This window comes from Chroicocephalus ridibundus, chromosome 6, assembly GCF_963924245.1.
Source record: "Chroicocephalus ridibundus chromosome 6, bChrRid1.1, whole genome shotgun sequence".
NCBI lineage: Eukaryota > Metazoa > Chordata > Aves > Charadriiformes > Laridae > Chroicocephalus > Chroicocephalus ridibundus.
The window spans coordinates 38,086,803-38,108,180 of NC_086289.1; the positions used below are offsets into that span (position 1 = coordinate 38,086,803).

General features: G+C 47.2%; 2 protein-coding genes across 8 annotated transcripts in view; one reads left to right on the plus strand and one right to left on the minus strand.

The window, feature by feature from the left end:
- The window catches only part of P4HA1 (prolyl 4-hydroxylase subunit alpha 1), a 33,305-nt gene extending 28,790 nt beyond the window's left edge, over positions 1–4,515 (minus strand). For all 4 annotated transcript variants that reach the window (XM_063337462.1, XM_063337460.1, XM_063337463.1 and 1 more), the window contains exon 1: positions 4,373–4,515. The gene's annotated coding sequence lies outside the window, so the exon portion shown is untranslated. The remainder of the gene's footprint in view (positions 1–4,372) is intronic.
- A 5,445-nt stretch (positions 4,516–9,960) lies between these two features.
- NUDT13 (nudix hydrolase 13) lies at positions 9,961–19,867 on the plus strand. Of its 4 annotated transcripts, none has more exons than XM_063339603.1 (10): positions 9,961–10,119; positions 11,599–11,710; positions 12,999–13,138; positions 13,784–13,891; positions 14,292–14,398; positions 15,315–15,440; positions 15,530–15,641; positions 16,280–16,434; positions 16,994–17,096; positions 17,742–19,863. In XM_063339603.1, the coding sequence occupies exons 2-10, from the start codon at positions 11,628–11,630 to the stop codon at positions 17,795–17,797; spliced, it is 990 nt and encodes a 329-aa protein (XP_063195673.1). In that variant the 5' UTR covers positions 9,961–10,119; positions 11,599–11,627; the 3' UTR covers positions 17,798–19,863. The 4 variants fall into 4 exon arrangements, with proteins under 4 accessions (XP_063195673.1, XP_063195671.1, XP_063195674.1 ...); XM_063339602.1 differs by adding an exon at positions 10,254–10,338 and having other exon boundaries at positions 9,969–10,119; positions 16,994–19,865; XM_063339601.1 differs by having other exon boundaries at positions 16,994–19,863.
- Positions 19,868–21,378: the final 1,511 nt, after the last annotated feature.

Below are 21,378 nucleotides of genomic sequence, written 5' to 3' on the forward strand. Positions count from 1 at the left end.
TTCCCTCCTCATACGTTCACAGGCACATGGCAAAAGAACGACTGAGTTGCAATGGTCACAAACAGCAACAAGGGAAACTAAGTAGGTACAAAGAGAAAGTTTCTCACGGTGACGGCAGCTAGGCACTACTAGAGGTTGCCTAAAGAAACTGGATCTCCCATTCTTGGAAGAATTTCAAAACTAAATGGGACAAGCCCGCATGCAGCCTAACCTAACCTCCAAGCTCACCCAGCTTCGAACAGGAGGTTAGACTAGACAACATCCAGAGGTCACTTCCAACTTCATTTTTCTTCCCTTTCCGGCTTTTCTGTCATTTGCAAGGACTCAGACTCCCGTAACAGCTTTCAGCCACCCAAGACTACTTCCCTCCCAGCCAGAATTCAGAGCTGGAAACGGAGCCCAAGGCAGCGGCCAACCAAGCTTTCACTGCCCTAACGGCAGTTGCTAAGTAGCACGGCTTTCAAAACTACTGCAAAAGGATCAGCTACAGGTTCCCAAATCAAAGGAAATAAAGCTCAGTTAAGACAGACGCTGGAAATCTCTTAGACGCACAAGCTGCCAAATAAGTAGGCTTAATGTCTTCCTATCAGTGACATGAAATAAAACAAGATGGAAATCCTCTCTACATTATTCCTGTCAGTCTGACTCTCCTCCTCAGCCGTGTCCCTCAGGCAGACAGGGAGATGGCGGCTGAGCCATCCTGGAGAGGAGGGAATCCACTACCCACGTACAGAAGTGGGAGCCCAGCTGACAGCTTTAACACAGGAGCTTCCCGACCTTCCGTCAGGAGTACATTTCCTAAGCTTTGAAACAGCAAAACATGGCAGAGCAGGAAAAAAAAAAAAAACATGGGAAAAAAATAGCAAAGAACAAACAAACACAAAGATACAAGTAAAACAAAGCAGCAATTAGACAAATGATACTCCCAAGCACGGCACAGGATTCCACAAAGGGACACACAACAAATGCCATTTCAAATGATGAAACCTAGAGGTGGGTTTTTAGAGGGCTTCTAAAGACTTCTGCTCTGCAACTACCTGCAAGAGTCCCAGGAGAGTGGACATGCATGTAGCACCCATACAAGCAGAAGGAAAAGTGAAATTAATACAAACTACAGAGAGTAATATAACCTCAACAACAATCAATGTCATGTTACTTGGTGACCAAAGATTGAAGCATTTAAGTGAAGATACTTATTATACAAGTCTCCTCACCACCGTTCCAAACTATCAGGTGCCAACCAGAATCAGAAAACAAGACAGGCGTACTTCAACATGGAATTATTCTGGAATAGCTCTGAAACAGCTTCTTTACTTAGGTAAGAAATAAGTGACCTACTCAAAATTAAGTCTGCTGCAAGGCCAGGAGTCAAAACTGTATCAGCAAGATCCTCAACTTTTGATTTGAATACTGACCCATTCTCACAATCCTTACTGTATCGCACTGTATGTTTAAAAAGTTAATAAATCAGTTAAACTGAGCTGAGAGGGAGGGGAGAAAGAGAGAGAACAGCACCACAAACGATAGCTGCTCACTGCACCAAAGTTATCCTCTCTCAAGGACAACTCAAGGTATAGTCTTATGACACAATATGACTGGAAACACTACTCAAAATGAAAGAACTTTCCCAGAGTAAGTACCAGGAACATTTAGCTGTCATCATTGCTTAACAGTCTCACAGGACAGAAACACTAGAAACCAGTTCCCTAAGTTCTCTAGCATGTTATATTTAAAGGCTGTTTTAAAATTAAGATCCAAGCAGTGAGAGAAAAAAGGTTTTCTGGAATTGCTGCTAACAGAAGAATGTGGCATGTTTTAGGTTTTTATTAACAACAAAGTTGTAATATAAGTAATCTTATGCATATAAAAGTAATATAATAATCTAATAAGAGATGAGAATCAATTTTAGAGTCAATTAGGTGACACGTTTCAAGTATGACTTATTGCCAACTTGAAGGCAACATTTATGAGTCTGACTACAGAACAGGCGTGTTCCTACACCGATTTGTGCCCAAGGAACTGAAACTAGTATTTCCTTGGTTTCTTCCAGAATTAGATTGAATGGACACAGCCCTCTCAGAGCCCACTTGTTTTAACTTTCTAAGCCAAGACAAAGAACACTGGCGATGGAGCGGAGCACTTAGCTTATTAGACACAACAAGCAGAAGGCTATCCTTCTATTTATCCTTCTGCTCAAGGATTAGCAGAATATCTATAGAGATATACAGAACGTTTTCAGATATTAAGAGTGATTATAAAGAAAGCAGGGCAATCCCAATGATCTACAGCTGAGACACAGCAACAGAGGAGAGCTCTTTCAGGCTGAGGCTGTAGCCCCGCAGGTGGTTCTGCAGTAGCAGAACGCCTGCTCCTCTCAAGGGGAACGGCAAGTCATTCTAAAGTTATTGCAAGAACACTGCCTAGAAACACATAGCACGAGTGACAGCAAAGATGCTGGTTCAGCACAGACTTTATTTTCAGTCTTTCCCCAGTTAGACAGACACAATTTATCAAGACAGGTTTTTTAGAGAAGTATACTCTTTAAGATCACTTTCTTTAAAAAATTAAGTGTCCTTATCTACATGATCCTCAACATGGAGGTAGAGTTTTCCTCCCACAAACCACGCCTAGGGCTACACAGTAAATTAGCACAGGGAACTAATCCACATCAGCTACTTTTCACTGGGAGGTGAGGTAGCAATTTCCACCCTCCCCCTCATTTCTGATTTGGTTTATCAGATGTACCAGCCCATGTGAAGGGCAGAGATCAGGAACTGCTTAGGACAGCACTGCCACCAGACAGCAGTTCATCAAATGGTGCTGCTTCTCCAGCTTCTACTCCAAATGAGTTAGCAACTAGCAGAGAGGTGCCTGCCTATACCACAACCACTGCTTAAATTGCAGAATTAACACTCTTAGCACAGCAAGATTTAGGCACGTTATTTTTAGTTGGGGGGGGGGGGGAATCAGTACTGGTTCTGTCAGCACATAATTAAGACGCAGTACAGAATATTCTAGGTCTAATCAAACACTTTGCAGTATGGCTCAAGATATTCAAACATATCCAGCAATGATCCAAAAGTAGCAATGGGTGCAGCACAGCACAGCAGAGGACATCTCTCACCCCAAAAGCAGGCCTCTGCTTCCCAGGCAAACTGGGAACTCATCATCTTTACTTTCCACCCCTGCCAGAGCACTGTCTGCATTCATAGCTGCAGAGTCTTTGGCATCGTAAGAAGCTGGATCTAACATTTATCTACTTGCCATAACCAACAGCTTCCTTCATTTATGAAAACCTTGACCACCAAATCTTTACATACACAAAGTAGGTGAACACTTAAGCACTGGAGCGCCTCTGCAGCTCCCCTTACTGAATTCATCAGAAAAAAAATGTGTGAAACTGAATGTGGGGCAAGGTTATCCTTTTGGGAAGGGTATCCTTTTGCTACCTTCTCTCTGTAACCCTGAAGTATCCTTCCTCTAAGGGTATCCAGCTTTTCAGGTAAAGCAGAAGATTTACCTAAGCATAGCTGACATTTTTATTTTCTCTTCATTCAATGGCATCCTCAAGACTCTATGCTGGAGCTTTTCCTTCCAGTCAGGTCACATCCTATCCAGATACCTGCTCAAGGCAGTTTAGTGCCAAGTTAGATGCATGACGGGTTTTACATAAAGCATATTGGCTGACTCCGACCCAAAGTAGTAGAAAGGGAGGGAAATCAAGATAAGCCTTATTCCCTGCGATGTAATCGTTCCACACAGCGCCCGTGGCTGCAAACCGGGTGTGCCACAACCCCCGCAGCCCCTCCGGGGCTTGTGCAAAGCGACTTTTTACCCATCCCAGCCCGAAGCCCGGTGCCCGAGCGCTCTCCGCCTCCGAAGGCAGCACCAAGCTCCTCTCACGCAGCAGCAGCAGCTGCCGGCGGGTGCCCGGGACGTGCCACAAGGCCGGGGTGGCACCGGCGGCCACGCACCCCCGCAGGCGACCCGACCCAGGGATGCGCGGTGTGCTCCGAGCTGCTCGGGGCCGGGTTTAAACGCCGGGCCAGGCCCGCGGCTCCCATGAGGCGGCGGAGGCGGCACTGTTGAGTCTGGCAGCCGCGGGGAGCCGGGCGGGCCGGCCGCGGCCCTGCCTGCCGGCGCCCTCCCGCCCCCCTCCGGAGGCTGCCGCCTCCCGTTACGCAACGGCTCCGGGCGGTCCCGGGGCACCGGCCCCTCGCCGGGAGGGCGCCCGCCGCCACCGCAGCGCTGCCACGTATGGCCCCCACCCCCGACGCCCGCACACCGCCCGCCACGGCGCCCGGACCCCGCCGCTCCCCTCACGCCGCCCCGTTCCCCCCGACCTCGCGTTCTCCCCCCGCCCGGGCCTTACCTGAGGGGAAGGTAGGGGGCGGCGGAGCCGTTAACCGCCGCTCGCGAGCTACCCCGTGGCGTAACCGACAGCGCGCGGCCGGCCCCACCGCGGCTTTTTTATAGGCGCCCAGGCCACGCCCCCGCGGGGAGGGGCTGGGCGCGGCGCGGCGCGCGCGCTACGTGCGCTCGGTCACAGCGGCCGCCGCCCCCCACTGCGCAGGCGCCGCCGCTCCACGTGGGCGCGCGGGCCCCGGGGGTCCGTCCCCTCTCCGCCGAAAGCCCCCGAAATGGGGCGCCCTGGGAAAAAGCCCCTCCCCGGCTCCCCTGGAGCCCCTCCGGGAGCCGGAAAGGGGTACCAGGTCTCCCCGCAGCCTCCTCTTCTCCTCCGGAAAACAAGTTGGAATCGGGGACGTTCATAAGCAATTTTTCCTTTCTTTTTAGGTGTGATCTTTCAAATAAAGAGTCATCTCCTCACGCCCCTGGACAGCCTGTCATCTTCTAAGGGGGACAGTGTTGGTCACCCCGAGCCGGAGAGCTGTCACAGCAACAATTAATGGGGCTTAGAGCAGCCTGGTCTGGTGGGAGGTGCCCTGGCCCAGGGGGTGGCACTGGGTGGGCTTTAATGTCCCTTCCAACCTAAACCATTCCATGATTCTATGGTTACAGAGTGGTGGGGTCAAAATTCCTTTCTAACACTGGTTCTTCATCAGGGTTCATTTACCTGGAATCCCACCTCCAGCTCTGGGGTCCCCAACAGCAGAAGGACACGGAGCTGTTGGAGCAGGGCCAGAGGAGGCCCCGGAGATGCTGGGAGGGTTGGAGCCCCTCTGCTGTGGGGACAGGCTGAGAGAGCTGGGGGGGTTCAGCCTGGAGAAGAGAAGGCTCCAGGGAGACCTCAGAGCCCCTGCCAGTCCCTAAAGGGGCTCCAGGAAAGCTGGGGAGGGACTCTGGATCAGGGAGGGGAGCCATGGGACGAGGGGGAACGGTTTTACACTGGAAGAGGGGAGATTTTGGTTAGATATTAGGGAGAAATTTTTCAGTATGAGAGTGGTGAGCCCCTGGCCCAGGTTGCCCAGAGAAGCTGTGGCTGCCCCATCCCTGGAGGTGTTCAAGGCCAGGTTGGACGGGGCTTGGAGCAACCTGGTCCGGTGGGAGGTGTCCGTGCCCAGGGCAGGGGGTGGCACTGGATGGGCTTTAATGTCCTTTCTAACCCAAACCATTTCATGGTTCTATGATTCAAACCACCTCATCCATAAGAAGTAACTGGAGGTGGCAGCATGACCCGTAACTAAGATTTCTTCCCTGTACCTAATCCACTGCCTCAGCTTCCGTTCCCTCACCAATGTCTTTTAAAGAGCAAACATCACAACGTTGGGTGTTATGCCCCATTTTGGCAAAGGCTAAGAGATACGACATCTCTCGTCTGAGAAACAAACAACATTAAGTGGATGCAGTCATTTCGCATCCAGATGTTGACACAGATGTATCAGCACAGCCGACTGTACCGACAGCACTGGCAAGCGCTGCTGCGCCAGAGCAGGAAGAAGGCCAGCTTTTAGTGGAACTGTCGGTCAAAAAAATAAGCCTTCCTCCTCTCTGCTCATTTTGGTCATCTTCCAACAGAAATACAACTCCTACAACTAGCAGGAAACACTGGAACGATATCCAAGCTTCTAACTGAGGCATCTAGTTAAAGCCTTGTTATCCAAAGAGTCCACAGTATCTCGCCAGAGATTTTAACAGCAGCTTCTAGAGATTTGGCAAAACCTCGCACACAGCGGGGGTATCCAGATTCCTTCTAGCGAGATCCGCTGCTTTATCCTCACCTTTTGCGCTATTCAGATATTTTTAGAAATTAACGCAGGCAGAGAACACCACCAACAAGAAGTTTATTAGCGGGCTTGTTTGGCCAGCCTAGGGCTGAAGGCAAAGAAATTTCTGCTAGAAGGGGCCCGGCCTTTTGGCATCTACCAAACAATCAACTCAAGAGCTGTTTCCAATAGTCACCTTGCTCCATGAATCCGTCTCTGTCAGTTCGGTAGAGAGCACTTACTCATTTTCTCCTGCCTTCCTCAACCCCGGCATAGCCACTGTCATTCCAGTTGCATTAAAAGATTGGTTTTTAAACGGCTCTACCCTGGACTTGTGCGTTACCGCCTGCTGTCTAATGCTGTCGGGGTTGGGCAGCTTCAGGCAGGCCTTAGCAGCGCGATTCGTTACGTCAGCTCTTGTTAAGAAACACCATCTCTAAGACCAAGTGCAACAGGAACGCTTCTCGAGAGACAACCGCAGCAGAACAAGCGGCTTTCAAACTTTCTTTACGATTTGCAAACCCTGTGTGCAGAAACACCTGACTCCTTTGTAGCCTAACAACATCCTTCCTTTTCTGGGAGACCCTGTGGAAGCTCTCCGTAGGCCCTAAGCGGAAGGATGCTAAAAGAAAGGTCCATCTAAAACAAGAACGGAGCACAAGAGGCCTCATAAGAACACGGCTGTAGAGGCTCACACCAAAGCTTTCTTTTAAGCCCATGCTGCCTGGAATAATGTCACAGCCTCCAAACACATTCAACCTGGGGATGTTCTCTGCCTGATGTGGTCCACCTATTCAGTAACCCTCAACGGAGTTCTCCGTTAAGCATTTCTCCTATCTTGAGCTAGTTCTGCATCCACAAGATCCTTCACTGGGCAGTTGCGCCATCCCTTAGCCAGGCCATGGAAAAGCACTTCTGCTTGTTCACTGGGAACGTGGCTCCAGCTAATTAGATTTGATTAACCAGGCTCCTGCATGGGATAAGACAGCGAACAGTTGGTACCTATCCCTTACGCGGGCTAAAGCGTCAGAGCGTACCTTGTTCCTTCCAGTGGCCGTACTCCAAGCCTTTGGTCGTGCTCTTTGTCCTCTCTGAACCTTTTCCAGCTCTTCATCATCCTTTTGGAGACAACGGGCCGTGACCCGCATGCTGTGTTTTAAGACACGGGGTGAGTCATCTTAATATCATTTAAGTCTTTACCTGCAGCCAAGAGGATGGATCCCATATCACCCCTTATTTTGTGCAGCGCAGCCAATTAATGCCAGAATTTCAGGATCTTCCCAAGCCAACAGCAACAGGGAGCGGAAAAGACAAAGCACACACACCTGCTACCCCAAGAAGCTGAAGTGAGCAAATCCTCCTAAAAATGTCATTCAGGTGTTCAGATGTCTCCTCTACACCTGTGCAAGCATTAGGAGCACAGAATGCAATCAGCAGTATCAAATTAGACACTTTCTGTCTTTCAAGGTCCCCACCCCAAGTACGAGAAACCGTAGGAGTCCCTCTCCTATACATAATATGCATGACAAGTCTAACTTTAGGGCGAGGCCAGATTTGGTTAGGGTGCATCTAAAATTTAATGATAGAGGGAAAGAGCACTCATTAACTTTCTCTTTAAAGGAGTGGTTTGTCTTTCCTTGGTCTCTTCCTAAAAAAGAAATGTTTTCTTACCAAGAAGCTTCTTGTGGCTGTACCATAAGTTTTCAATGGGAGTTTGCTAGTTTTAGGTATTTAAAGCAATTAACAGTTGTTTTGCAAGGGCCAGCTGTTAGCAATTCTACTGCTGGTGTCTGCTTATTGGGGGCAGCTGGAAAGACACAGAGCAGAACAGGAAGAAAAAGCAAGGTTACTAGAGTATAACTGTTATTAGCCTAGAATTACATTTTCCAGCCACTTCTTGAGAAATCTTCTACCAACTGCTAATACCAATATGAGTACTCTACAAATTTTCAAAAAAATAAATCTTAGCAACACAGGCGCAAAGATTTGCCTATTTTGCGATCTTGCCCTGTAAGAGATCACCGGTATTTGTTCGCACTGCTTGTGTCTTCCTCGCCTGCTCCTTTTGATGGCTCCTCTTGCACCAGGAGAGTCTCAGGGATTCACTTCCTCTGGTGGCCTGCCAAAGCTCAAATCAGTGAGCGCCAGGAAGCTGTCAGAGATGGGTTTATACGGCCAGGCCTCCGCTTTCGCTCACAGGATGGCTTCTCCCATGGAGTGTAGCATCTGCAGGGGACAAAGAGCAGCTTAGAGGTGCAATTCACACAACCCAGAGCCCGCCTCAAAAATACTTACAAAGAAGCAACTCAGTGCTAAACTGACAACTGGTATTTGCGCTCCTTACGTTAAAAAATCACGGGAATAAATGATGAGAAAAGCCCCAGTTATTTTCGAAATCCTCTCCCCCTGCTTACATGCTGCAGGAATATTTAATTGGGCAATTTGCAATCGCAAGCAAGTGTATGGACCCATGCAGCAGGCACAAGGAATCTCTCATAGGCTTCCCACTGCTCAGATCACTCACAGAAGTGACTCTGATCTCACCTTCTTTGCATATCTTTGCACGACAGAGGGGCCAGGTATATACCATTGGGCTCATCCGCGATTTTTTTTCAGCTGCGTACAGCAACGAGAGGCTGCAGCACTGCACTGCCTTCGAAGGGGTCTTTACGCCGCAGCATAGTGCTCTCTGACTTTTAATCCTCAGCGTGGACAGGGCTGCACTTACCAAAGGACCGACTGCTTTGGGCTGAAGGAGGTTGAGAGGCTGCCCCAAGATTCGAGGTCCAAAATATCTCCTCCAACAGCTTCCCCCTAAAGCCAGCTCTTCTTGCAAGATCCATTTCTGGGGGTGATTAGGGTCAATAAATCTGTTGGTCTGTTTTAACAGCAGGGTGGATACTTCCCTTAGAGATTATATTTCAATCCTTTATTTTATTAAAGGAAGATGCGTTTTGTCCATTAATCCAATTAGCCCGGTGGATTAATAAAATTGGGCTTGCTGTTTCAGGAAGCACACAAATAGCAGTCAAGCATAATTAAACATAAACTGGTAAGTAACACTGGTAACAAGAGTGCTATTTCCCTGCATATTCTATTTATTATTTTTACAAGCTATGCTCTCAAATTACGTGACGCGAATTCTCGATTCATGACCAAAAAGCAAAAGGCTGCCCTGAAAACATTAACTTTCATATGTTTATAAAATTCTCTTTGTGCTAAATATAGGCAGGTAGGTCCTGGCCCAGAATAATGTTTTCAGTACTTGAGAGGAACCTGTTTGTTCAGTTATAAAATATTTGTCATTATTCTGACATCTGTCCTGGCAAAGCCCGCGTTCTAATCAGGGCTATTCACTTGCGAATTCAGCTGCGGCTTTGGGTGCTTGAACACTAAACAGCTCCGTCCTTTAGATACAGGCAGCTCTTGGCATATTTTCCTGTTTGAGGACATATGGTCCTTAACTTTAAACAATGCTCTTACGCTGCTGATACAAAAAACAGAGACACTTGGTGAAAAAAAAGAAAAAAAGAAAAAAAAAGAAAAAAGAAGAGAAAGAAACTAAGAGGAACAAACTCCTCTGCTAAGAACAGCTCAAATTACCACAGTAGCATTGTTCCCGTAACAACTTCTGCTTGGCAAAATACAGCAATGTGGATTTCTGATCGAGTGAAGCAGGTGTGGGGGGAAAAAAAAAAAAAAAACCCAAGAGTTTACTCTCGGGCAGCCTCACTGACTCCAGGAGTTAATCAGAATCCAGAGCCACCCAGCTCTGCCCAGGGCTGGCGAGCAGCCTGTGCAGAACTACATTTCCCAGTGCTCCCAGTGGGGGAAGCTCGGCTCAGCCCCTGTAAGGCTGTTTGCGGTGGGAGCCCGGCTTACAACCCAGGTCGCGGTGGGACCCCCACCACTGATCCCCGCTGCTGGAGGTGGCATTCCTTCTGCTGGGAGCCCAGTAAGTGGGGAAAAGCCATGGGGAATGATAGCCCGAGACCCCGCTCCGTCTGGCGGCGTGTCTGAGACCTGCAGGCACAGCGGGGGAGTTTGGACTGGCCTACTCCCGGCATCAAGATTTTACTGATTTTTCAGCCATCCTCAGCAAAATCTGGCGTTTTGGTGGTTCCTAGGAAGGAAGGGGTTAAGCGCCCACACACACTGCATTTCATCCTGCCAGGTACAAGCTCTTCCTCTTGTCCCCAGCCCGTCCAAAGTGCGGAGCTGTTTGGAAACTCCTCAAGAGATTTTTTTCGCACGTCAGACTGTATGAGATGGAGGGTGGGAGGGGCGCGGAGGGTTGGAGAAGTGACAGCCACGTAACCGTCGCGCCACAAAATTGTTTCCGACGGGGTCTCTGCGACAGTCGCCGTCCTTGCACGTGTTCGCCTGACCGAGCCTGTCATCAGTGTGATGAGTTCCCGCTGTGGGGGCCAAATGGGGATGCCGAGGCTCCCCCATCTCCCTGGGGATCCCAGTGAGGACCACCCTCAGCTGAGACAGTGGGAAAGAGGGATGCGGGGCAGAAATGTCAGGAGCCACGAGGCTAGAGAAACTGCCTCCATGAAGATGCAGCAGCATCTGCTCAGGCTCGGGAGCCATCACTGACCTTTACCGAAAGGAAGGACTCGCAGCCTCTTCTTTGGCACCGCTTATCCGCCTGTAAATCGAAGCAAACGCAGCTTCCTCCTTAAAGGGCTTCGAGTTCTATGGTTGAAAAGTTAAATACTCAAAAGAGTGGTTAAAGATTATGGGTCATAGTTTGTTTTTTTGTTGTTTCGGATGACTGCTGGAGGTGGTAGCGTCTCTGGCTGTTTTTTCTGACATCCTGAAGCTGAGTTCAAACTGCAGTCTGTGACTGCCTGAGCTGAAAATGTGGCTGGATGCTTTGGCACAAAAAAAAAAACAAAACCAAACCAAAACACTCATGGCTGGAGATGATCCAGTTCAGCTGCGACTGCTGTCTCCCGTCTGACTCGGGGAATTCTCTTCCGCAGCTGATATTTTGTCTTTCATTCTCTTCTGGCATCAGTGCCTTTCCCACAGCTTTGCTGCGCGCTGCGATAGGATGTTCCGTTGGATCGAGGCTGTTACAACTGTGTAGAAAACAAATGAGAGTAGCCACCTTCACTGCTCTTTTCCCCAAGGACACTGGAGTTTAGGGCAGGAACATTTAATCTAGCCTTACAGCAATTTCTCTGCGACCTGTGCACACTCACAGATGGAAGCAAACCGAGGTATCTTTAAACAGTCGTAGAATTTTGCCTGGCACTGGGTTTGGTGTGTGACCAAGAGCAAAGTGATCATTTTAGAAAGCAGACGCCAGCACTGTGCAGGCTCTCTGAGAGGGAGATTTCTGGTAGCAGTGGGTTATTGCACATTTTAAATCAAACTTAACTTTGCAGGGCTGCTGTGTTACATTCTATGCTTCTCTTTTTAGGCAGTGACGGCTACCCGTAGGTGTTGGTTATGGCTGCGATTTATCAAGTGGTGAATAGAAGAGCTTCCTCTCTTGCCTGCAGGTTGCACTCTACCTATGTTAGAAAAATGAGGTAAGTTTTCAGATTTTCTTGTGTGCAAGACCCAGATTTTCTTGTGTGAGAAGACCAGAGCTTGGCACTCTTGTGTCCGCTGTCACAAGCGGCCCTACCTCAGTCTAACGTGGGGTTTAATCTTTTAACAGCTCAGCAATCATCTAGTAATGCTGTGTGAGCTCTGTCAATGATAACCGCCAAAATCTCTCCACTCCCTTCACTGCTAAGAACTGGTTCTCTGTGGTTTTGGGGTTGTTCAGCCTGGAGAAGAGAAGGCTCCGGGGAGCCGTCAGAGCCCCTTCCAGTCCCTAAAGGGGCTCCAGGAAAGCTGGGGAGGGACTCTGGATCAGGGAGGGGAGCTATGGGATGAGGGGGAACGATTTTAAGCTGAAAGAGGGGAGATTGAGATGAGATCTGAGGCAGAAATTGTTTGCTGCGAGGGTGGTGAGCCCCTGGCCCAGGTTGCCCAGAGAAGCTGTGGCTGCCCCATCCCTGGAGGTGTTCAAGGCCAGGTTGGAGGGGGCTTGGAGCAGCCTGGTCTGGTGGGAGGTGTCCCTGCCCAGGGCAGGGGGTGGCACTGGATGAGCTTTAATGTCCCTTCCAACCCAAACCATTCTGTGATTCTCAGACTGAATCTCTGTTAATGAATGCCTATGCTTGCTCTCCTAGCTAAAGATCTCTTAAAATACAAGGCAGACTCATCTCATTCTAAATACTACTTCAAACAGTGTGAAAGCAGCACATCCTGACACCTTTTTTCCAATGCTTTCTTTTCCTAAATCTGGTCCCCCCCAGCTGGGCCCTAAGACTTCAGCTTGGTCTTTACGCTTCATGTCTGCATGACAGGTAGTACATGCCCTGCAGTAATGCGTGTAGCCTAGTGGGAAGCGTATTCAATATCCAAAACGCCCAGTTCACCTTGCCCAATAGGACCTGGAGCCAGCCAGCCAGGGGGGGGATAAAAGGGAAGATCCTGCACACAGATGATCATGTCTATAAAGCAGACCTCTTGGATTAAGAGACTGGGTTACTGATCTTCTTGGATGTCCGAGACTTGAGGCTGCTTGTGTAGTAGTAACGATTGCAGTATTTTCTGACACACAACACCTTTGCTAGAGGCTACAGCCCACCGGACAGTAGACTCAGCTATCAAAAACTCTAGAAGCACGTGGAATACGTAGAATCTGTACTGTCCATTCAGGCCTCCCCCCCAGCTCTGTGCAAAATAAACACGTTCAAATAGGCATAACACGGGTAACCTCAACATGACCTGGAATTCATCTTCCCAATTCTTTTCTCGCTGCAGATACTTAAATGAGCTAAAGGAAGATGACAGCCTTTGTAGACAAGCCCAGACCTCAGGAACTTTCTACCTCTTTCACAACCTCTCCCCCTTCCTGCAGAAAGCTGGGAAGAAGTATTTGGTACCACAGCTCGGTGCAGCAGGTAAGCAGGTGTCTGGAAAGAAACACCTCCTGGACCACACAGCTGGAATGATACAGAGCCATTTGCAATAAGCAACCCCCCTTACACAGGGGTTGAAAAATCTATCAAGCTGTGCAGGAACATCCTGCTATATGCAGCAACACTATTTTTTAACAACCAAAGACTATTTAGAGTTAAAACCTTGGAACATGGACACAAGCTCATGCTCTTCACATGCAATGTGGTATCAGCACATACCTGACCTGTTTTGACACAAACATTTGGGACGGTGCCTTTTGAAGAGAAAAGGCTGGCAGGAAAACAAGTAAGGTCTAACTGACCATGGCAATTTGGCATAAGGCAGGAAAAGTTTTCTTTGAGAGAAAGGTATTGGCTGCTGTAGGACAGAAACTGAATGGACAGCTGCTCCCCTAGCATTACAACATTTGCATCTTTAGCCTGACATTGTCAAAACTTCCAACAGCTAGGAGCAAAGCCAGATTTTTGGTCTCCATCCGGGTGGGTCCACTTGGCTGGTCCCCTCTCTCACAGGAGCACCTGCCTCGAGCCAGATTGTGTATGCCTTGAAGATCCAGAGAGCATCGCGGTTGTACAAATTTGCTTTCATCACAGCTTCCCCCCCCCCCCTTTTCCCCTGCTCTTTAGAGATGAAAAGGATCCTGGAGAAATTCAAAGAGACTGAACAGTGGATAGAGAAGTCGGTGCTGATCGGTTGTTCAGATGAGCACGTACCACACTTTGCCCTGGATTTAGGTTGGGAAAACTCCTCTTCCGTCTGTGTCAGCGTCACGTTTGATGCACTGAGGTGAAGGTGCTGCTGAGGCAGCATCCCTAGTCCTTGCTGGGTAAACGTTTGCTGCCAGAGAAGACTCAGTTGAGTCTCTGTCGGAGCTGTTGTGAGCGTGGTGGGTCAGAGCCACAGAACTGCCCTGCTGTGTTCCTGTGTTAGTAAAGGTGGGCTGTTGGCAGGTCACTTCACATTTGGGAATTTTACCACTGATGTGATGTCACTTCCACGGGAACTTCCAGAAATTGTATACCGGAACAATGAAGGGCGTAAAGTTGGGATAATAACTGCAAATTTATGAGATCAAAGATTTTTTTTTGGTGGTGGTGGTTGTTTGTTTTTTTTTTTTTTTTTTTTTTTAAACAGGAGCCTTGGAGAAATCAGTCATTGAGTCTGAACTCCAGGGATCATTTACTGACATACGAAAGGCTCTCTTCGTAGTGGATGGGAAAGATTCTTCTTTGCTGGCTTCGGTATTGTACAGGATTTTTTACTTTAAGAAGTTGCGATTTCTAACATCAACCTTCTCCTTGTCTTCCATATTGTTTTATGATTTAATACATATTATGCAAGTACCTACTGCACACTTTCAGTGACCTAGGTACAAACGCATTGTAAATTACAGCAGTTTTCCCAAATTTGCGATCCCAAAAGCAAGCTGCAACAGGAAGAGAAACAGACAATTGGCTTAAAAATGACCAGAGTAATTAGCCATTTAGCATCAACCTGCTGTACGTCCAGTGTGAAACATACAGATCTTACCAGCAGTCCCAGCAATCCCAGTTTGTCCTCAGCTTAACAACTATCAGGCACTAGTCTTCTCTAATCTTCTAGGCAAACTGAATTTCATGAATGAACTTACAGACCTTCTCTCAGAGCTGCTCTTTTAAAACTACTCACTTATAAGCTGTTATTCTGCAGATGCCCTATGTTTGGAAGCCCTGAGAAAAGACCTGGGTGTGAAAATCAGCTGTCCTGACCCATAAGTAGAAATAGCTCATGTTTCTTTTCCTGCTCTACAATGTTTGTGGTGCTTGGGCTATTTTTCAAGAAGATATTCAGGGTTGGAGACTCCTTAGAATAGTTCAGTTCCCATTACTACTCCCGTTATAACCCAATAAAGAACAACTCTTCCCCACCTCCCCCAAACATGCTCAGATTTGCATGCTAAAGCAAGAAGCATGAAAAACCAATTGCAGAATCTGCCATTTTTCAAAGCAGTACCCCTACTTCATTTACCTTTCTGAGACTTCCAAACATAATCAAGAGTTTATCCACACAACTGCATGCTGGGGAGAAGACAGCAAAGTGTTACTCAGGGAGACTGCTCTGAATCATCTCTCTGCCCAGCTATAAATAAGATTTGTGTTTCTCTCTTGGTGTTCGCAGGCCCAGTCCCTTCTCCGGTGGCACGATTCCCACCAGTACTGTAGCAAAACTGGGCAGCCCACTCAGAAAAATGTAGCTGGCAGCAAGCGTGTCTGCCATGCCAGCGGAATAACCTACTACCCACAGGTGAGCACCTGAACAGCGGAGGTAAGCAACAATTTGCACCTACCCATTTGGTCTGAACTCCATGCTTCGCTTTTTGATGCATTTGCTAGATGTCTCCAGTGGTCATCACCCTGGTATCTGATGGGAGCCGGTGCCTCCTTGCACGACAGCCCTCATTTCCCCAGGGGATGTACACTGCTCTGTCAGGCTTCTGTGACGTGGGTAAGGCAAGCTCTGGTCCAGCGCGGTGGCCTCGGATGTGCAGGGCACGGGGGCAGAACAATGGGACATCAAGCAAATGCCTGTTCACAGAGGAGGAGGGAAACATAAGTGACAGCAGGGAAAAACATACAGGAATTAAACAGACTGGTGCTGCCATTCAGACAGAATTCAGAACAGTTGCATGTATCTGAAGAAAATGGGAATTAGGGGTGTGGATCAGTTTCTCTAGTCCCTGATGGGGGACTCCCCAGGTTAGGATCCCAGATATTTTTTTAGTCCATTTTGTGTCTAGTGCAGTCTGTCTTAGAAGAAAAACTACAGACCTGTTGTTACAGGAGGGAAAATGGCTTAAAAAGGGAAACAATGAAGAAAGGCGGCATTGTTCTGTCCACCTTTGTCTGTATATAGACAAAGCCAAAAATGTCTCTGATGCCTCTGTTTAAGGGAGGTAGGCATTGTTGATGAATTTAATTGAGCATCCTGCTGACAAGTGTTTCCAGGTCAGCAGTCAGAGCTCCTGGGTGTGCATGAGCGGTCAGGGCTGGAACACCTCAGAAACGAGTGTGTCCACATTTTCTTTGCCACGGTTTGCTGCCCACAGCCAGGCTGTCCTCACACCTAACTTTGGTTGCTTCTAGGTGAGAACGTGGAGGAGACAGTCCGGCGAGAGGTGGCAGAAGAAGTGGGCCTGGAGGTGGAGTCACTCTGCTACTCGGCTTCTCAGCACTGGCCTTTTCCCAGCAGCTGCTTAATGATAGCGTGTCACGCCTCGGTGAGAGCGCAGCAGGCTGAGGTGAGCAGTCAGGTTCCCCTGTGGCACTGCGCTGCCTGCCTTACGTAGTAAAATCATCAGATCCTCTCTAAACACAGTTTTCCATCAGCCTTCTCTACAAGTGAAGAACAAACTTCAAAATAATCATATCTTCTGTTGCAATGTGCCAGATTTTGCACAGGTCACTGTATACGTACAAGCCCAGAGCCCCACATCCCTGTATTTTTTTCCTCTGAACTTTGCAGAGGAGATACTCTCTAGTATTAATACCATATTTGCCATAGAACACGCAGATTCTGCCATGTTAATTACTGTGCTCGGCCAGTGGTACATTGCAGGCCATTGCCATGATGAAACAGGGGTACCTGATTTGTGGCTTCCCTACAGAAACCAAGACAACAAAGCACTGGTGGATAGTGATGTCCTTTCCTATATTGGCATCAGCCCTTCATTGGGGCATGGATAAAGCACTCTGGGCATTCTAGCATAGGATATTTGTGGGTGCAAGAACAGGCAAAAGTACCACTGTCCACATTTAAGTCTGATCTAAGGAATTGGTACTTCTCTGAATTCTTTCCAGATCAGTATGAACAGCCTGGAACTAGAGGAAGCCCGTTGGTTTGGCCTGGAGGAAATCATGGAGGGTCTCAAGAGAGAACCCAGATCTTCAAAGCAAGACAACGGTAGTTTTTTACCCTGGTTCCCTCCCAAACAGGCCATTGCTCACCAGCTGATTTGTGAGTGGGTTAAGCGGCAGACTTCCCAGCTGGCTTAGGCATGACTTCGCCAAGTCTGTGATTCTACCAGAACTACGAAAGCTCGATACAAAAGCTTCCAAAGTTACTGAAGGCAAAGTCTGCGTTACAGTGAGGATAACACCAGACTGATGGCAGTCTTACACTCAGATACATAGACCTAGAAAGCCACTTCTAAGCCGGTCATTCTCAGACATGACCTTTGAGATCCCATGACTTGCAGTAAACGTACAATAAAATTCTTCGTTCCAAAGCATCAAACTTATTGCGAGCAGCTGCTGCTGTTGCCCAACAAGTAACAGAACAGCCCCTGGCACCTATGTTCCATTTTCCTCTATTTTATCCATCCTGAATGGATACCAAGTGTCCACTTTTTCCAGAAAAAAAAAAAAGGGGGGGGACGGGGGACAGTGGCGCCTTTCAATGTTCACATTTACATGGATCTGGAAGAACTATGGCAAAAAAAAAAAAAAAAGAAGAAAAGCCACTGCCTGTATGCTCTCCCCTTCTTCTGTTTCCCTTCCCATTTCATCTCCCAGTCTCATACAAAACATTCTGGGGTTTTTTTTGCAGATGTTAAATGGGCTCCTATTTTGTTGATGTATCTGAACAACTATAAATATCTCTAGAGGCACCATTTTTCCCACCAGTAAGACAGCGTTACTTCCACCCCAAGGAAGAGAGAACAGAGCTATCTGGTGGTAGAGAGTGGAAGAGCAAAACCCACACGTGAGCATATTAGAAGAACCCAGATAATGCAAAGGTGAGAGGAACTGCTGCAAGAAAGGACTGCGCTTCTGACAGAGAAAAATCCTGAAAGGCACAATGCCTCTCTCTTACCCTGTGCCAGGAGTCTGTGGCTCACCTGGAGAGCTGGTCTGTTTTTTTCTGATGAAATGGTGTCAATTCTCTGGAGGGAGAGCGATAAAGAGACAGTCTGGGCAAGAAAACCTTGGTAAAAAAGACAGATGGAAGGATGTTTGATAGCATTGAGACATGCTCAGAGTTAATTCTACTTTAGGAGGTTGGGAGGGCATTCTTTCAGGCCGTGGGTGGCATGTGCAAACACCTTTCCCACCCTCACTAACTCTCAGTCAATAAAACCCACGTGTCAGAGCATATCTTTCATGTTTATGAACTCAATCTGTCAGTCACCCTGATAAGAACGTACTCGGTACAGCCAAGGCCATTGCTCCCTCCCCGCCAGCCCAGCCAGACACACCACAGGAGCCCACGCACCCCCAAACTTAACTGCAACACTCTGCATCCAGTTTCCTTTAAACCATCTCTTGCTGCCTCTCTTAGTAGTAGTTCCTCCTGCTTTCTCTCCCATCACACCATTCTAAATTCCCAGCATTTACCTCTTCCCCTCTCATCTCTGCAATCTGCCATTTTAATTTTCAGCCTCCCTCCTTTCTTCCCCTGCTTTGCAGTAGAAGATATCGAAGAGTTAGATACCTGCCAGCAAGATGTTCCTCTCTCCTACTTCTCCTCAATGCCTTCCCAACTCACCCTTATATAGTTCATTAATGTGCCCTGAGTTTGCTTCCAGTGTACAACATCCAGCTCGATGTACTTAGTACTTTTTAATATCCACATATGATCTGTTCTCCCAGTGTCAGAAAAAGGACCAAGAAGTAAAAGCAGCAAAAAGTAGTATGTATGAGTGAAAGGAGGAACGGCTGTGTGACTTCTGCAGTAATCTGAGCTTCGTGTGTTTTGGTTTTGTACTTTTACAGAACATATTTGCAGTGTATGTCTTTGTCAAAGCAGCTGCAGTGTGATCATGTTCAACATCAGAGAAAATTCACCTGTGTTTGGGCAGGCTGGTCACAGGAGGTGTGATCATTACTGCTGCCCACTCGCTCAACACCGGCGGGTCAGACACTGCCCAGGCTGAAGCTCTTTGCTTCTGTGACTTGCCTTTTAAAACAGCTTTAAACATCTGCATGTTCCTTTTCATTATCAATAAGAAAAAAGTCTTTCCCATCTACTCAAATACTTTTTTTTGGTAAAGCAAGAACAACTACAAGGCAATATTCTCATCGCACCTTTTGAAGAGCCTTAAATTTTAAACTGTTTTATAAAATCCTTAATCCGTACCCTTTGGACTTAGGTACGAAACAATAATGCAATAATGGTGGCCTCTGTTCCTGATGTTAAGAAAGCAGGAATGATTAGAGGCAACTATAGGGAATACACAGCTATGAACAGGACAGGAAAACAAGATGAGAGACATTGTTCCCACTTGCATTTGCCTCAGAAATCTGGCTGAAGCCTGAGTAATACTCCCTGCAGTCAAGACAGAACATGCTCCATGAAGGCAGGTGACTTGGAAAAAGAAACAGACAATTCCTGACAGATGCTTCTTCAACAAAACACAGCAGGGCTTTCCTACGTAAAAGATATCAGGCAGGCAAAAGGGACATAGCAACACATTTCTCTCAAAAACACATCCGTTAAATGAATCCTCTTTGGGGACACTTGGCATGTATAAAATCACTGGGACTTACAGCAAGGCCTGCCACTGAAAAGCAGTCAGCCTGTGGCTTTACAACCCAGTTGTCTACAAGTATTACCAGTCAGCATGTTACACAGGCAGCTATAAAATAACAACATTCCTCTGATTAATTTGAAATAGCTTTCTGGAGAGCAATGCGGGCAGGTTCAGAGCAGCATTCCATCTACCTACCAAAAGCAGCAGGGCATAAAAGTTATGTTTATCGCCAGCAGAGGATTAAAGTAACCAAACCACATGACACAACTTGTCCATCTCTGACTGAGGGAGCTCAGAAAAATCTTACCTGGAAACGATGTGGGTTGAAAATATTTGTTTCACGTACCACATGCTCTGCCATCACCTTGGGCTGCTCTGCTGCTGCACAGAAAGGTCACATTTTCCAGGTAATCATTTTTCGAGTAACCACGAGCTGTTCAACTTGGGCAGCTGCAAGGGACAGGTTATCAGAACAACTTGCAATTACACAAATACAACTGAAATGAACCCAGCAGCCCCAGCCTTCAGCTCCCATTTAAAACTTGTTCACTTTTCAACTTCGCAACAGATGGCAGGTAGCTGCGTAAGGGAAAAAAAAAAAAAATATTGCCAGACATCATTCATGCAACAGTGCAGACACCTGGGAGTAAGTGAGCACCACCAAACCTACTTCTGTTAAAAAAAAAAACCACAAAAAAACACAAAACAAAACAACAACAAAAAACCACCAACAAAAGACCAAGTTGCCAATCTGGAAATGGTGCAACTTGCATTTTCTTTAAGAGCCATCAGTGGTATTTTGTAGACAATCAGATGCACACACTCAATGATGTCCAGAATCAACATTACATGGAGAAACTGAAGCTGCCTTCAGCTGTCACAAACATGAGAGAGATCACGGGAGCAAAACACAAAGCCTCCCCGGCTCCCTGCAGGGAGAGCAGTATTGGCACGGGAACAGAAAATGTCCTTCTCCACTGGTCCCTCTGCTCAACCGTACGTCGCATCTTTGTATACAGCATTCTCCACAAAACTTCACATCTGAAGAAAATGCAGCTACGTAGAGGAACAGCAGAAGTTAAGAAGGAAGGCAAGGAAGAGATTTTTCAATAAGAGTTGAAGTGATTGGGGGAAAAGAGTGATACACAGTAAGGTCATTCTAAGAGCAGGAAATGCAAAGGCGGCCTTATTTCTATTAGTGGAAATATTGCAAAGGGACCCAGAAGATTTACTAGTATATTAATAGAAGCGGAAAAAGAAGAAAGATGAGGTTTGGGATAGGGACAGAAGCAAATTCACACATCACTTTTATTAATAAAAGTCTAAGAATCTCAACAAGATCTCTTAAGGAATAGGAAGCTGAAAATACATAAATGTTAAGGTGGATGCTGCAGTTGGGGTGCTAAATAAATGTGTATAGGACCGGGACAGGAGCAGCTATACAGCTTTACCTGTGAAACATTGTTGACTGGTTTGTAGACCAGGCACAGAGCAAAAGCAAAGAGATACTGCACAAAATTCAGTAGCTGCGATCTGTCTGAACAACAAAAAACTGGGAAGTTTTTGTAAGTGAAAGAAAATACGTCTACAGTTACAAGGGGTACATAGCAATGATCTGAGGAAAAGAAGGTCTGGTCTGAACTAATATAGATTAACATCACTGCAGTCATTAGATATCATTACTCCTTTTTTTTTTTTTTCCCTAACAAATTA

Bases quoted from the DNA above. Each gene is read 5' to 3' on its own strand.
- NUDT13 (XM_063339601.1), top strand. From the start codon at position 11,628: ATGGCTGCGATTTATCAAGTGGTGAATAGAAGAGCTTCCTCTCTTGCC. The intron at 14,399-15,314 runs GTATTGTACAGG...TGGTGTTCGCAG, and splicing joins ATTCTTCTTTGCTGGCTTCG to GCCCAGTCCCTTCTCCGGTG. The intron at 15,441-15,529 runs GTGAGCACCTGA...TGCATTTGCTAG, and splicing joins GAATAACCTACTACCCACAG to ATGTCTCCAGTGGTCATCAC.